The 16,185-nt window shown below is 43.3% G+C and overlaps 1 protein-coding gene across 1 annotated transcript in view; it reads right to left on the reverse strand.

Annotated features, from left to right (window-relative positions):
• Positions 1 to 3,242: 3,242 nt before the first annotated feature.
• Positions 3,243 to 16,185, reverse strand: part of dlgap2b (discs, large homolog-associated protein 2b) — a gene marked incomplete at both ends in the record, with an annotated part of 30,606 nt that continues 17,663 nt past the window's right edge. The window contains 4 exons of the mRNA XM_084439224.1: positions 3,243 to 4,051; positions 7,603 to 7,822; positions 8,673 to 8,829; positions 12,508 to 12,719. Of these exons, the coding sequence (XP_084295350.1) occupies positions 3,243 to 4,051; positions 7,603 to 7,822; positions 8,673 to 8,829; positions 12,508 to 12,719 (1,398 nt within the window). The remainder of the gene's footprint in view (positions 4,052 to 7,602; positions 7,823 to 8,672; positions 8,830 to 12,507; positions 12,720 to 16,185) is intronic.

A 16,185-nucleotide genomic window follows, 5' to 3' on the forward strand; every position in this document is an offset into this window, starting at 1 on the left:
TAGCTAGGCTGATTTGTTTAATGCACTCAGTCTTATGCCTTTCTCTGACATGATAAGGAATTGTTAGACAATCTCTGGTTTGTTTACTTAAAAGAGAACAAATTCAGAGAACTTTCAAAATGCGATTAGTTTTGGATAGTTGAATAATACAAAATAAACCTTGGCCAGTACCATTGTTACTCCTTCCGGTATTGCAGAGAGAGAGAGAGAAAAAAAGAGTCATTACTATCGAGCTACTTCCCACTCTGTAGTCCTGCATTCCAAGACCGTAAGTCTAGAGTTGGTGAGTTGCTGCAACACAGGGGAGTTGTTAGCTAAGTACTCCTGGAGATGTCCCTCAGGTAGCGCGCTACTGCAACACACCAAGGCCAAAACCCAAACCGCAGAGTTTTTGACCTGAGCTCCATTGAATTACATTATCAGTTGTGGGGGGGGGGGGCGGTGGATCTACTGTAATTGCAAAGGACTACATTTCTGAGTATTGTGTATTAATGTGGCTGCTATTTTGATTTCATCTTTGTTTGCTTCTTCGTCATCGTTCCAAAGTGGTTCTCAAGTATTGTCTTATGGTCGTACGAGATGACGCGAGAAGTTAAACCCTCAACCCTGCAGGCAGCAGAAAGTTCACATTGAATCAGGGGCGTGATAGACGCACGCCTCCGTGTTCCTGTTGTGGAGGGAGCGTCAACAGACGTGGGCTGTGGAGCTCGGGATCCATTCCAGGTAGGGCACATTTCCATGGGCCCCGACCAGTAACTTTGGTTCGCCATGTTCTCATGGTGTGACAATGGAGGAGATGAACAGTTAAGGGGAGGCGACTGGTTAATGACCAATAAAAGGCTCCCTTTGAGGAACACCTAAAAAGCCAGTGGATAATCGAAGACTCCACCTGATAAGGTTTGCTTGGAGCCCGGCTTAGCCATCACTAGTGAGGGTGGTGTCAGTACATTCAGGGGTACTGTCCTATACCTTGGTGGAGAGGTGGGGGGGGGGGATTCCCTCAGTGACTCTGATTGTCTCACGGACATAGACTAACAAGAACTACCTGTGACATGTTGACACAGAGGTGGGGGGATTGTATGGTTATGATAGATGGAGACAAACTACTTTGCTGCTAAAACAACTAGGGCAAAGGTGCAGGGTTTGGTTTGGAACCACAGTTACGAGCTTAGCTTCAGTCAACTCCTCTTAGTGGAGCACAGTAACACAGTACGGAGACATTCTAAGGAATGGTACAAACTTTGAATATATACCATTATTTTCCATCTATATAAAAATAGTACATTTATATACATATATAGAGTTAAAACGTGTATGTAGAGTTTGTGCTGGAATTAATCAAGGATGATACATTCGTACTTAGACAATGCAAGACCTGACTTTACCATCAGCATTTATGGTCTCTACTTTCCTCTTGGTAGACTTTGAGGGCCGATTGGTCCTGGAGTAAATCGTTCTACTGTATATCATAAATAAATTTAGTATTGGGCTTAATCTAGCCGTAGGGAATTCGACCTGAGGTTATAATGTTCAATCAATGTTAAAGATACACAACATAACTTGTGAGGACACCTGCTTGCTTTTTCAAGGTGGTATTAAGACTTAATTAATCAAATTATGAACATGTGGTTTTATGTGTGAATCTCGTGTGAAATTTCTGTGTTCAACATAATCTTCCACTTAAGACTAAAACCACAGCTTTGGTATCCAATGTCAAAGACTTTCCAAGTGCCTTTTTCCTCTCAACGAACAACAAAGACCGAACAAGAACTGAAAAATATAGGTTTGTATGAAAATACAGGCAATGGATAAGGAATGATTAGATAAGATATATCATTAATACATATTTAATTACCCTACTCATAAATATTATTTATATCTTTTTGATTTAGTCATTAAAAATGTAATTTTAAAAAGTTATTCACAGTATCTCATCAGTATTATATATTTATATTATATATAGGTGCTTAATATAATGTTTTAACATGGGGGAAACTTGAATGGGGTATGAGCTACATTAATCCCACATTCGCAGAGCAAAAGAGAGAACCGCAGTTGGGCAATTAGGCTAGGTGAGCCCTCCTTGACTTATTAAGTATGGTGCAACTGATAATCGGATTAAAGTTTTGCTTTATTTGTCTATTTGCTTTATTTGTCTATACTGAAGAACAGATGCCCTTCAGTCCTGTCCCTGACCAGGATCTGGACTGAGCACTTGGTCCCCGGTCGCCATTGACGAGGCTGCCCACTGCTCCTGGCTGTCCCAGAGGACAGCTTGAATGGGAAAATTCAGAGGACAAATTCCACCGGCGACCCCTGAAGCTGCATGCGTGGGTGGGTGTTGTGTGCTGTGTCGCCGCTGACGTGTGTGTAATTGAGTGTGTCACTTGCCGCGTGGCAGATTAAAGAACCCTTGAGGTCCTGTAATTAATTAATATTAAATCGGCTGATTTGCAGTATCTGTTTTTGAGCGTGTAATCTGTTGCTCAGTTCCAAGAATCTTCCCCTAAGCACTCGCATCAGAAAGAGGTGGCATTCCCTCATAACCAGCTGAGCCTGGAGATCTGCCATAATGTTTAATATAAACCCCTCAGATCTGTGAACATCTGAGGCAAGAACAGGAGGAGGCTGACGACTGGAACATGATCAGGCTGTTGTTTTCAACTGTCTATATTATAAGGTTCTTCCTCAGTCATTACGGGTGGAGGTATGCATATGTGACTTCTTAAGAGTGACAGCATCCCATGCCTACTGTACAAGGCTGGCTGAGCACATTCACTTGTTCATATCTCTTCTATCGCTCCAACAGCGACTACGTCACCTCCTCTGAACTTATACCAGATGACTCATTCCCAAGAGAGACTATTTTTGACCTGCTCTGAGACAGACAAGACTAGACACTTCATAGAGGACCACTCATTGGCACTTATGGATCTAAATGTCAGTCACATTCGTGTCAATATCTTTCACCTTCCTGCGTCCTCTCTATAGTAATCTAAAATGGTTGAATTAACCATCACAGGAATCCATTTATAATGGCCAAACAGGTCAAATGTTCAAATGTCATTTCAATTACTTCAATGACAGTATAGCATCTATGTGTCTGCATAGAGTAAAGGGATTTCTCCAGATAGTGCTGCCATTCCTGTCTCTGCACACTCAGGTTTTCACCCTGGCTCTTGCCTTGGTTCTCTGGGGGTTGTTGTTCCTATTATGTTTCTCTGGTGTAGAATGGGGAATGATTAAAATGACATTGACAGGTATGACATGGGCCCACTGGTGTACTTCCTGCTCCACAGCTCCAGGCTGGAACTCCGGCGACCGCCCGGCTGTTTGCGGGGCCTCTGCTTCCTGTTGTTGTCGTCCCACATGGGGTCTTCCAGGGTCGGCCGGGGGCTGAAGGGGCTGGCCGTGCTGGTGGGGCTGCCCGACCCCTCGGGCGTGTCCACCGTGATTTCGATGCGCGGAGGGTCCATCAGATCCATGATACTGAAGGGTGCCGGTTCTGGCTGGCACATGACAGACTTGTCCTCCGTGTTCTGCCTGACGGGCCCGCCGGAGCCGGCCTGGATGCCCACGGACACCCGGTCCTCGGTCTGGGTGGTGCTGTCGCTGCCGGTCTCACGGCACAGGGTCCACATGTTGTAGCACTGGGTGAAGTTGAAGAAGTTGCTGTTGAAGGTCTTTAGCTCACTGCACACGTCACGGCGCAGCTCCGCCAGCTCGTAGCGCATGGCCGAGATCTCATCCTTCCACTGCATGTTGAAGGCGGCCACCATGTTGGCGGACTCTTTGAAAGCCTGGATGGCCTGAGGTACGGGGGGGTCAGGGGCAGCTATGGAGGGGGCGGAGGGGATCCTGTAGACGGGAGGGGAGGCTGGGGGTACGGATATGGCCGTGACCGTGGAGCTGGTGCTGTGCTGGCTGCGAGCAGCAGCGTTCTCTCTCTCCAGACGCTCCAGCTCCACATAAGCAGAGGAGCTGGCCCCATCGTCATCCTCTATCATGTCTTCATTTAGTAAAGAGGTGCCATCCAGCACATCATATCCCTCTGGAAGAAAAATTTGAATATGCAAAATAGAGGGACATTTAGAGGGATGGAACAGCTGGAGTGTTATATCACTGTGATGCCTCATGTTTTAAACCTAGACTGGACATACATATAGCTAGAGAAAACTTACAGTATGTGAGTAAAAAAAAAAAGAAAAAAAAAAGCTCAGTTTCCCAAGTTCAGATCTGTACATGGATTGAAACGGATTAATTGAAATCCAACCATTATGGATTTAAATATTTCCGCAATGCTTGACAGGTTGCGTTCAAAAGGAAAATATGTTGTCTAATGTGCTTTTTTGGTGATAGGTAAGTTTATGGTCATGGCCATGGTCTGGAAGATGGCGTCATTCTGACACTGAAGTAAGAGTGCTCTCTTGTTACAGCCAGATATTGTAAAATACAGAGAAGATGCACACTATTGAACCAGGTATACTGAGCTGGTAGAGTGATTTATTTGGACTCACATACTGTAGGTATTTTCATGGTATTTTTACACTGCCTTCTCACTCATCTCAATGGACAGAAAACTTCAAGAGTCTTTCATCTTTTCAACGCACAGCACAGAGAGAAAATGGGACCCGCTTGGCTCCTAGCATAAGCCATCATTACTGTACCAATCGGTTTCAAATTATAAAACCATTCTCAGAGTGAAATCGTCAAAACATATGTTTTTGTGTGTCTATGTTTTTAAGTAAATTGTCATTTGATTATTTTATTTTGTGCAAAAGAAAAGATGAAAAGGCAATGACAGAATCACAACTCAAGTCATCGGGCCGAGAAGCAGATATGAACCCTATTGAACATTTCAGGTCCTTCACCGTGAGGCTAACTGGACCGTGTGGAGAACCCAGTGGTGGGTTTTTCCCTCCCTACAGGGCTGCACCAGGGAGAGGCTGCAATCCCACAGTCAAAGACGGCTGATAAACCTCCACGCCAAGGGACAAGCCCTGCCACATAGGCCTTTTACACAGAGATCCGCTTTCATAGAAAGAAAAAACAAAACAGCTATACTGTGGACACAAATTGCTCTCACAAATGTACTAAGACAATGTCAATCTGATAACATTCAGTGTACTTTTATGGCTGCGGTATGATCACATTACGCGTTAGATTGGGAAGTACAGCTTCATCAGACATTTACACTAATGAGGTGATTTTAGCACACTGAAAGAGACACTTGAAACAACTCGCAAAAGCCAGCAGGGAATGGTGTCATCAACAATCACCATCACGTCATGATTAAAAATGGAATCATAACAAATAAAGAATTCAAGGCCTATAGAATTTTGTGAGTTGTTTGGACCCCTGTCCGTTGCCAAGCCTATACTGTATCTTAATGGGCTATTTTCTATCTGCTATGAATGTTAGATTTGTGCTGAGAAGGCAGTGGAAAAACACACATATACATAGATATATGTATGCGTGTTGACATTAAAATACCTGTGACAGGCATCACTGAGGTCTCCAGCTGTTCTTTCCCCCTGGTTATCCTTCAAGAGATGGCAGGTCAAAGGAGAGGGAGGGGGTGCTGCTCTTCTGCCCAATGGGGCATCATGGGATCCCTTCCCCACTCAAGGGCCCGCTAGCCTTGCCTGTGGTCTGGTTAGGACTTATCACAATGTAAAGCACAGGAACTTGCTTTGAAATATCAGTGTCAGCGTCCTGGCCAGTAAAGTACCGTGGATAATTTCATTTCATCTCAAAAGCCACTATTCCCCTCTACGCACTTCAAAGAGGACACCAAATAGATAAAGACCAGGAAAACAATATTGCAATTTGGTGTTGAAAGCACATACTGTAGCTTATCAAAACATATGGGCCTAAGTTACTGTTGTCCACTCTAAAGCCAACTGGTTTTGTGGGCCAATAGGGAGATGACAGAATTGGAACAGAGATCTGATTGGGTGAGGGAGTTCAGCAGGTAAGACGGTGGGATTGGAGAGCACTCCTTGATCCTCAGTACTTCAGTCACATCGTAGGCTGAGGGATTCTGACTGTACACACCCAACTGAGCATGACAAGATAACAAAAATAAAACTCCAGATTGAACAAGAAAACAAAGAAACCAAGAAAATAAGTCAAATACAGAGGTCTACCATTTCAAATAGATGAAATCAAATGTGTCAAGAAAATAAAATCCAGGTCATAATATTGTTAAATGCTTCCTATTAAATGATGGTATTTCAATAGGGTTCATAGCTTTACTCTTTCAGGCATACACCAAATGATTTGATCCCAGAGGTTCTGTTTGCACAAAGAACCAGGAAGGCTCACGTAATGATGACGATGGTGTGTAATGTGTTGCATAAATACCTTTGAATCCCTGAATATTCATAATAAAAATAAAAGCAACTTTTGCAATCGATAGACTTAGACTCTCAGTTATAAGCAGGATTGATTTCTTCCTACATAGTATATGCAAACATCACAAAAAATGTGAATATAAAACATTAGATTGATAGAGAAGACTATAATAAAGATTAAATTACATTATATCTACATTGCAGAAAAAACCCTCCAATCAGCAGCTCAGTCTCCCATAACTTTAGGTTGACACAAATACTACTTAAGGACACAGATCTATTTACATGCAAGTGATAGAGCAGTTGCATACATAGTTTGAGACAACCCATATCACCTGGATCAATCAAGCTATGCTGTTTTATGCAACACAATACAACAGTATCCAAAAAATTGACAATCGGTTTTAGAACCTCTTATTGTCATTATCAGTGCGTTCCTTTGTGCAACTAGCACCGTCAGTGTGATCCCAGAGCTTGATGACTTACCGTAAGTTGGTTAAGTGATTGTTTATTTTGCCTTCCTGTATTCTGTGAGCTTACTGTACAGTATGAGGTCAATAAGATAAGCTAGTGTATGGATTAGAACAGAGCAAGGGGAGGAGAACTACTGTACAGTCTCCTTGGAGCAGAAATAGAGATGCCCCCCGAGACTCCATAAGAGGTCAAAGTTCCTTCCAGCCCCTGCCCTGCTCCCTACTTATCCCTTCCTCCCCTACATGACTCACACTCTCCTCACACCACATATAGAACGCCACAGAGATGCCACATGCTCGGCGCAAGTTGCCCGTTCCGCTTACGCATGCCGTGTGAAGTCAGCGGGTGTTTCGTGTTGTGTTCCGGTGTGGTGCAGTGCATTATGGGTGCGACTTCTCATCAGACTGGTTCGAGCGAGGCCCTCCCGCCCTCTGCGCAGGAGTCCAGCTCTGCACCACCATTCGTGACCAATCAGAAGCCCAGCTAATGATGCTTGGATCGTGCAAAACTAACGTGGCAAGCAAGTCCATCGGAATACAAGGGTATGCAGAGGCGAAACAGACAGACACACACCACAGTAGCCAACAGAAATGACCGGAATCATTCAACCCAGCATCTCTCAAGCTCAAGGGTACCCCACTGTACATATGTAGGTATGTCAAGTATGTTGGCATGTATAGAATGTATGGGTGGGGGGGTGGGGGTGGGGGTATGTATTCTAAGCCTTCTCTGGGTTTTTTTGGGGGGGATTTTTTTTTAGGCATACTGTTACCTGTTGTGGATCTGAGAGTCGAAGTGACAGTGGAGGATGTCATTGAAGGCAAGCAGTCGTCGTCTTGGGAATACCCAGCCTGAATTGCACGCAGGTAACTGTGGCTCCGAGTGCGGAACGAGCCAGGCAGGTCCAAGGCCTCCATGGCCTGGGATTCTACTTCGCTAAAAACGGACTCGCAAACTGACTCAAACTGGCCATTGATCTCAGTCTCACTCACCTGAGAGACAAAAACAGGAATAGCAGTCCTTAATTTTTCCTCTTCCTTTCTCTTTCTCACTTTGACTCTTGCCCTTTGTACAGTAAATATGAAGGAGTGTTAGCATGGAAAAAAAACCACTGTCAATTCCGACCTTTTTTTGTTCTAAAAAAAAAACCAAGCAGACAACAACTAAATGAAAGACACAAAAGCAATTTATCATTTTTGTATACCGTCTCTCACAGGGGGTACAATCCCATTGTTAGTCATCAAATGTTTCTACAGGGAAATGGGAAAGCAGGTGTTCCTTCAAGAACCTATATTTAAAAGCAGAAATGGCACAACACAATCAAAACAACATGCAGTATGAATTTCCTTTGCGTTCCATACAGGTCATTCTGAGGTCAAATCGGGCACCATAGGGTTGTATGGGATGTTGCACAGACTATACTGAATCCATTGTGTTTATACTCATATCACATGCAGTGCATCAACAACAGCAACAATCCTGCCACAGTGCAATATAAAAGACTTAAACTTATGCAAAGGGAGTATTAAAAAGGGTGTATCAAATGTGTCTCATCACACTTAAGTATATCTGGCAAATAACATCCAATTAAAGCAAAAATATCCCTTATTATTTTACCTGCTTATTATGAGTGAGGGAACTATATTATCAATGAGAAATAAAGATTTCTATATCAATAAAACAATAAGTCTAATTCACGTGTTTCTATGTCCTGTACTTCCATAAGCGTTCATAGTGGCTGTAGGTGAACCTAACTGTCCCACCATGTCTCCCCACATGGTGGCTCCTCTCCATTCTCTCGGTGGAGACGGCCCCTCTGTGAGGAGCTGGTGTCGGACTCACCTGGCTCACGCAGCTAGCCTGGCTGAGGGTGCTGACCGCCCGCATGTAGCTCTGGTTCCGGGAGCGGAACTGAGGGGGATTGTAGGTGGTCGCGGGGTCCAGGGTGACACTGGTGTGGGGCCGCATGTCTCTCATGGTTTGCAAGTGGTAGCTCTGGCTGTACAGTACATTGACAGAGTGAAGAGGAACACATGAAACGGCTCTTTCTTAATTATCCGACTTTCAAAGAGGACACTTATGCGTAACCTTCACATAAAGAAGAGACATACATTTCACCAACTGCTACTGTTGACCTTTACACTGGAGTTTCTGTCTGATCCTTATATGTGTTACAGTTTAACGGGCTTAGTATTAACGCCAGTACTTCTCTCTGAAATTAATATGAGGCTAGGGTTGCCCCCAAAAGTCAACTAAACGTTAATCGACGAGAAGAGTCTTAGCTGACCAAGTTTTCATTAGTCGTTAAGTCGCAGGGGAAAAAACAACATAAAAATCCATTCGGGAGCTGCGCAATTATTAGACTGTCGGGCAGGAAATCATCCAATCATTGCAATCATTTTGAATGTGTAAAGAATGACTCAGGAGACATGCAAACTCTGCAAGCAAACATTTGCCTATCATTCAACGACCTCAAACATGACATGATCTGAAACATGTAAGTAGCCTAACTTTTGCCTGGCTAAATAGATATCCTATAGTTTTATGAGCTATTATCACATATTTGATTATTCAATTATGCTAAATAATTAATGGTCTAATTTAACATGAACTAATTTAATTTTACATTTACGAAATTGCAATGTTAGCAAAGAGGCTAAATTACCTTGCTCAGCCTAGGCTGGCTTCATTGTCACTTCTCCCTGACAAATGTGTTCCTTTCTCATAATATGAGAAGACTGAGATCGGCCTGTTATCGGCCGACTGTGTTGAAATAAACTAAATTGCCGTTACAGGCAGCTACTGTGGCTCACTCTGTGCGGGTGCTTTTAAAATGTTAACAAACTTTTTTTATTTTAAGGAATGATCTATTAGCTCCATGGGAAGGACTGGTTGACTAGTCGCTTGAACTACTAGTTGAGCAGGAAAATCTTTAGTCGGGGGCAGCCCTACTGTATATCAGGCATTCGTTTTTTTGAAAAATAAAAAATAAAAGTTAATAGCAATGCTGAGCTTTCAAAACCCACTGCCCATGTTCCCGAAACCCTCCTGCAACTGTCGTACCTTTGAAATTTCTCTAAGTTGCTTATTCAACTAACTTTTTGTTGCCCGAGAGACTTAATTGTAGTTTTTTTCCTATGGTGGGATAAGGGACTGTAGATCCAGAGAGCGCTAGCTTGTCCAGTGCTATGCTGGCCGTCTACAGGGCCGAAGCTATGCTGGCCGTCTACAGGGCCGAAAGGGGCGGAGCTATGCTGGCCGTCTACAGGGCCGAAGCTATGCTGGCCGTCTACAGGGCCGAAAGGGGCGGAGCTATGCTGGCCGTCTACAGGGCCGAAGCTATGCTGGCCGTCTACAGGGCCGAAAGGGGCGGAGGCGTTAGCAGCGCTGCATGGTGACTCATCCCCTGCCATCAGACGCCTTATTGTGATAAACTCAGAACTGTATGATGACATAAGCAGTCACCATGAACCCAAAACGACGGCGCTTCCCTCACCCCACAATTACAGTTTTCTGCAGCCTGCCTCTGCTGCCCATTAGTGGAACAATATGCGCTCAGAGCTTCAATAATAATGGATGATTAAATTCTCCACTGGAGTCTGGAAAACAAGAGGCTTGATTTGTGCGGGGGAACAAAAGCAGAAAGTGATCAGAATCCGAGTGAGATGGTCATTAAGGTCTAATGACAAAGGCATACAGAGTCTGAGCACCCCCGCCCCAAACCCTCACAGTGTTCAGTGTGCAGTCTGAGCCCCTTAGAGCCCAACATCCGTCCTGTTCTGGAAGAGCGATTTGCAAGCCGGACCAGAATTACAATAAGCTGTGGAGCGTCTCCGAGGACGGGCAGACACTCCTACTGGATCACAATAAGAGTGGAGGCTACCAACGGATCCTTTTCAACAGTCAGACATCAGTCACTCGGTGGGATGAATTAGGTTACAGAATTTGCTCCGAGTTCGACACCAAGAGATACAACTCGTTTCAATATTTTTCGAGCAGTTTGATGTGTCTTCCGTACCGTATAAAATTCTTTAAATACTGTAGTACACCAGGAATGACTGTCATCACTGATCCCGATTTGCATAATTACCAGCGTTGCAAACATCAAGCTGTTGCTGGGATATCACAATCCCTTTTAGTTTCTCTCTGCAAAACCTTCTCATATTTGTAGCCGTGAATCATTCTGAAACATTTCCTTGGTACAATCAATCGATCTGTGAATGAGCAGGCTATTGCTTGACATGAGAGGGAATACACACCAGGTATGGATCCAGAGTAAGAGGATGCTGAGGATGCTGTATGACTGCACATCCATGAAGGTATTCAATGGAATTCCATTTTTCAAGGTCATACCAAAACCCCAAAACACACAGCACATGCCTGTTACGAAAATATTGAACTAGTAGCCCATGTTTATTGCTCTGTAAATGTTCTTAGCCAATAGATGAACTTTTTCCAGGAGCTTGCTCGATCGTCTCGTTGAGAGAGGTCAGGGAAGAATTTTTACAGCTCACTTATCTGCCCCCTGGGTGAACTTCCTTTTGCTTCCCTCTGGAATATGTAGGGGTAGGATCTATGTCCACCCCCCTCCCCCATTGCTCTCTGTAAAGCGCATTGTGTTGCCTCTGTGTATGAAATGCCCTATAAAAATAAAGTTTGATTTGATTTGATTAGTAGATGTTAGTAGATGATAAAGATCAGCAACGCATATCTGTGAGTGGCACTCAAGGGCATGTTGAACCATATCTGATCTTATGAAGCAAACAGGCCTCCAGTACTGAACAGAGAACACACAGAGACAAGGCAGTGAGGTGGCTACAGACCATTTGGAAAAACAATAGCAGCCCAGCTCTTGGTCATTGATGCATTACTACAGGTTGTAAAAAATGCATGGAGGTACAATTTGAAAATATCACAAGAGGATCATATTAAAAGACGGTATCCTTAGTTGCCAAGTAAAAATAAATGACATCTAAATAATGCAGGCTACGTCAGAAAAAGTGCCACCTTAGACAGAGAAAGAGGTTACATCCCAGACATAACGACCTGGTCTAAACACACGACATTACGCTACACTGTACAAAGAATTAACACAGAGAGGCACTACAATAACACGCAGGAGGGAGAAGTGACAAACATCGGAATTATCTTTGTCAGCAACTGATACAGTATGGGTCAAAGATGAATGGCTGGGGATAGGGGATGAAAATGGCAGCCAGAGAGCCTGGGGCGAGGGTTAAAGGCTTGAAATGTGTGTCAAATTGAGTGTCAAAAAGGCGGCAGTTATGGTCAGGATTTAAAATGGGGATGGGCTTCTATATTATCATCCACAAGCCCCATTGGCTCTTGGACCAAACGTTTTATTTCTTGTCAAGTCAAGACCAAGCTTTGTGAAAATGTGTGAAGCTTGCGAGTGAATTTTCCTTCAGTGAAGCAGAAAATGTTTAGAAAATGTTTACCTAGAAGCACAAAGTAAGTAGCCTAATGCAGTGTATTACTGTATATCACTCAAAACTGTCATAAAAAGGCAACACTAGCAAATAAAAAACAAACGTATTCATCTTCCTGCGATCCCATTCCCCGGGGAATGTCAAACCAACTCAATATAACTTATTTTACCAAAAACTGTGAAGCCTTTTAAAACAAGCAACAATACGATCATTCCAGGTGATCCTACCTTTGGGGATCTATATGGGGCCTCTGAGTGACTGATTTGAGGACCAGGGCGTCAGGTCGCACGGCCTTCTGGGGTGAGGTCTTGGGGCTGGCGTCCGAGTCGCCGCTCTCGTCATCTCCCATGGCCTTAACGTAGCTACTGCTGCGCATCCGCCGACATGGGATCTCCTCGTCCTTGTCGCCCGGGTATCCGCTCCACTCGTCCTGAGGCACCTGTGAGAGAGAGAGCCCGCCTCCATCAGCCATGGAGACGACTGTGCAGCCCGTCCACTCCACTGTATGGCTTTCCCACACTGGACTGGTTCGTATCAAGACATATTATTCAAGCAGTATCTTAATACATGAAGTAGTGTTGATTAATTGTAGAGGATGACACTGGGTACCCCTGAGACAAAATCTCAAAGTTTTATAACCGGCCTCTTAGCAGTTCCTCTGTTTGCAAGTACAATGGGGCCCAATTAGCAAAATGCGTGTCAAAGCTGAGTCAGGAAGTCAGAAGAGTTTTCCCCAAACACAGCGGTTAGAACGGAGTGATCCCCACCCGCTGGTTCTGCTCTGTTTTCCCCTCCAGCTCATCTCCTCAGGTCTGGGTTCTCTAATTAGCCAGTCACACTCCAAAGCAGGCTCAGCCCCAGGAGAACATCATTTCTTAAAAACCTAAATAGTGGAACACCGTACCAAAAAGTACAGTATTATAGATTCAGACTCAGTGGACATTTTTAAATGGAAACTGAAAACATAACTTTTGAATCAAGCTTATAGTTAGCAACACCTTTTTATATATATATGTATTTTTTATCAATTGTTTGTAATTATTTTGTTTTATTGTTTTACTTATATAATCGTTCCTTTGTTATGCCCCTTGGACTGTGTACTGTGTAGTTTATTTATTATGAACTCCACCCCAGCGACAGCTCAGGGCGAGAGGTAATGTTTTCGGTGGCATGTTTGTTTGTTCGTTAATTTATTGGTTTGTTTGTTCATTTGTTAGCAGGAAATTCGGTGGAGGCTGGAAGCATGGTCCACCTTAGAACCCATTAAACTTTGGAGTGGATCCGAATCACGGGGTGGATCCACGAATTAAAACAATACTTCTCCCATGTGGGGGTGGACTGGGGTGTGCGTGGGGAGAGCCTGGAGTGCAGTGAGCCACAGAGCTGCCTAAACATGGCTACTTATTCACCTTATTCATTGGGGGGGGGGGGGTTGAAACGGCCATATCTCAATGTGGGAAGGTCACAGAGACACATATTTTGGACTGGTTTAAAACTCTTGACCTAACGAATGCAACAATAACAAGCATGTCCTACTTGCACGTATGTGCGCGCACAGAGCCATCAAATGCATTCATGGGCAGAGGTCTGTGCTCTCAATGCACTATTTCTAGTTATTGCCTCCGTGCCTGGCGACCACCAGGGCGGAGGGTATATTTTCACTTGGGTGTGTTATTTAATTCGGTCATTCATTCATCACAAAGCAGGATTATGCAAAAACTACCAGACCAATTTTCACGAAACTCGAAACTCAAACTGAATGGGTGTAGCACGGGCCAACTTACATTTTGGAGTGGATCAAAATCACTGGGCAGATACACAAATAAAAATAAAATAAAATGTGGCCATAATTCAACCATCTCCCTTCACTTTCTCATTACTTCTTCTGCCAGGTTTACCGTATTGCCCGGTGGCCGAGTGGTGAAGGTGTCTAATGATCTTTAGTCCCGGGTTCCCACGTTCCCATGAAGATGTTGGTTTTCTTTAGAGAACCTTGGCTCTTCGTTACAGTACAATAAGGAGTCAAGTCAGCCTTAGATATCATCTTTATCAACTATATTTATTTGCTGTTTAAGCAACCAGTATTATCTTATGTTTCTATGCATGTAAAATAAAATAATATCTGATTCATGAGAAAAAAAATCTAATAAACACTGTATTAGGAAAAGTTACATTTCCTTAGCCTGTGGTACAGTACATGTAAATCATATGCTACCTGAATCACTGGGCGCATACACAAATTGAAAACAACTTCACTTTTTTACGTCTTCTGCCACTCTTCATAGTCTTCTGCTATTATTTCATTGGAGACATGTTTAAATCATGTGAGATGCAATGCCAGATGAATAATGCTTTTGATGATTTGCAGTGAAGAACATTAGATTAGATTAGTCTTTATTGTCCTTTAGACAATAAAGGACAATAGATGTATACACACACACACACACACACACACACACACACACACAATAGTGAGGCATTTTCCTCCACAGGGATGAACAGAGTGACAATTTCCATTCCAGTAGTTCTCTGCCCAGATGATTGGACATGGTGCTGAGACCTTCTTCTGTGCATAATGGCTCTGAGGTCTGATTGGGACTTTCCAGGGAATGGATCTCTGGGAAGAGTTCCAGTAATGCCAATGACCCACACAGCCAATCACAGACAATATCTGTATATAGTACTGTATGTAAGTGTGTGTGTGTGTGTGTGTGTGTGTGTGTGTGTGTGTGTGTGTGTGCGTGTGTGTGCATGCTGTGAGATGGACTATGGCGAGGGCTGTGAAATAAGAGAAAAGTAGGTCATATGGCAAAATATACAGACACTGGGTTCCTGTCTTCCATTAGGGAACTGAATATTAGTCAACAATTTACTAATTTTATGTTGCACATCTACTGAACTACTGTATCAATGCTACCTGTGCTGTATGTACAGTATCAAGCACCTCTACAGTAATATTGCTGTATGGTGTTTTTCATACTGAATAAAATGATTTAGGATGTACAACCGCTTTACTGTCAATGCTATGTACAGTATATCAAGCATTTATATTGAGCCATTTTGAAACGACACCACCTTATGTCATACTGTTCTGTAGCATCCATCATATTGGATTTTTACCTAATTTACTCAACTAATAGTCCTACTGCCTCTGCTGTACTTGCTCCTCTGTTTGAGACTGTTTTTTACGTGGGAATATTGAATTAGTAAGATCAGTATGGAACCCACATTTAGATATTTTTTCCCCTCACATAGCACTTGGCTGCCATTCATGCACCTACATGCTGTGGTTGTAACTTTTACATTGACACATTGCACTTAATGACAGTTAATTAAGGAGGAAGTCATTAAATTATGGTAGTGCTATTAAGTAGCCATACTACTGTAATGCACCTAACATTACAACAGTTAATTCCGACCGCGCATTGTGATTGGCTAAGACGCATTCCAAGCCGTGCTATAACCACAATATACCAACGGGCAAATCACCGGTAAACGTATCACTACGCTTTGATACATTGTATCATGACGTGATGGATGTATGTAGGCTATTAAACTCGCGTGATAGTGTATTCAAATCAGCGATTCACGTTCGATACACCAACTGTCACATATCCTTTCACTTTTATAAAGTTCATATTAGCTGCTAGCTTGCTTGCTCTGTTTACGTTGTGGACCAGTCCAGCTGTAAGTTGCCTATAGCAACGGTAAACAATTGGGAACTATTTCGGATTGCGGAGGGCCGAAAGCAACACAATTGAGGGAAATAAGTAAGTGAACACTAAACCCTTTATTTTTTTTTAAAGATATTTAATGACAGTGCAGTGCTGTTGTATAAAAGCAATAAGACACTCGAGGTTGTGCTTTATGGTATATTGGCACGGCTGTGGTGCCTGCGGCCGCAC

This window comes from Borostomias antarcticus (assembly GCF_949987555.1).
Source record: "Borostomias antarcticus genome assembly, chromosome: 6".
NCBI classification, from domain to species: domain Eukaryota; kingdom Metazoa; phylum Chordata; class Actinopteri; order Stomiiformes; family Stomiidae; genus Borostomias; species Borostomias antarcticus.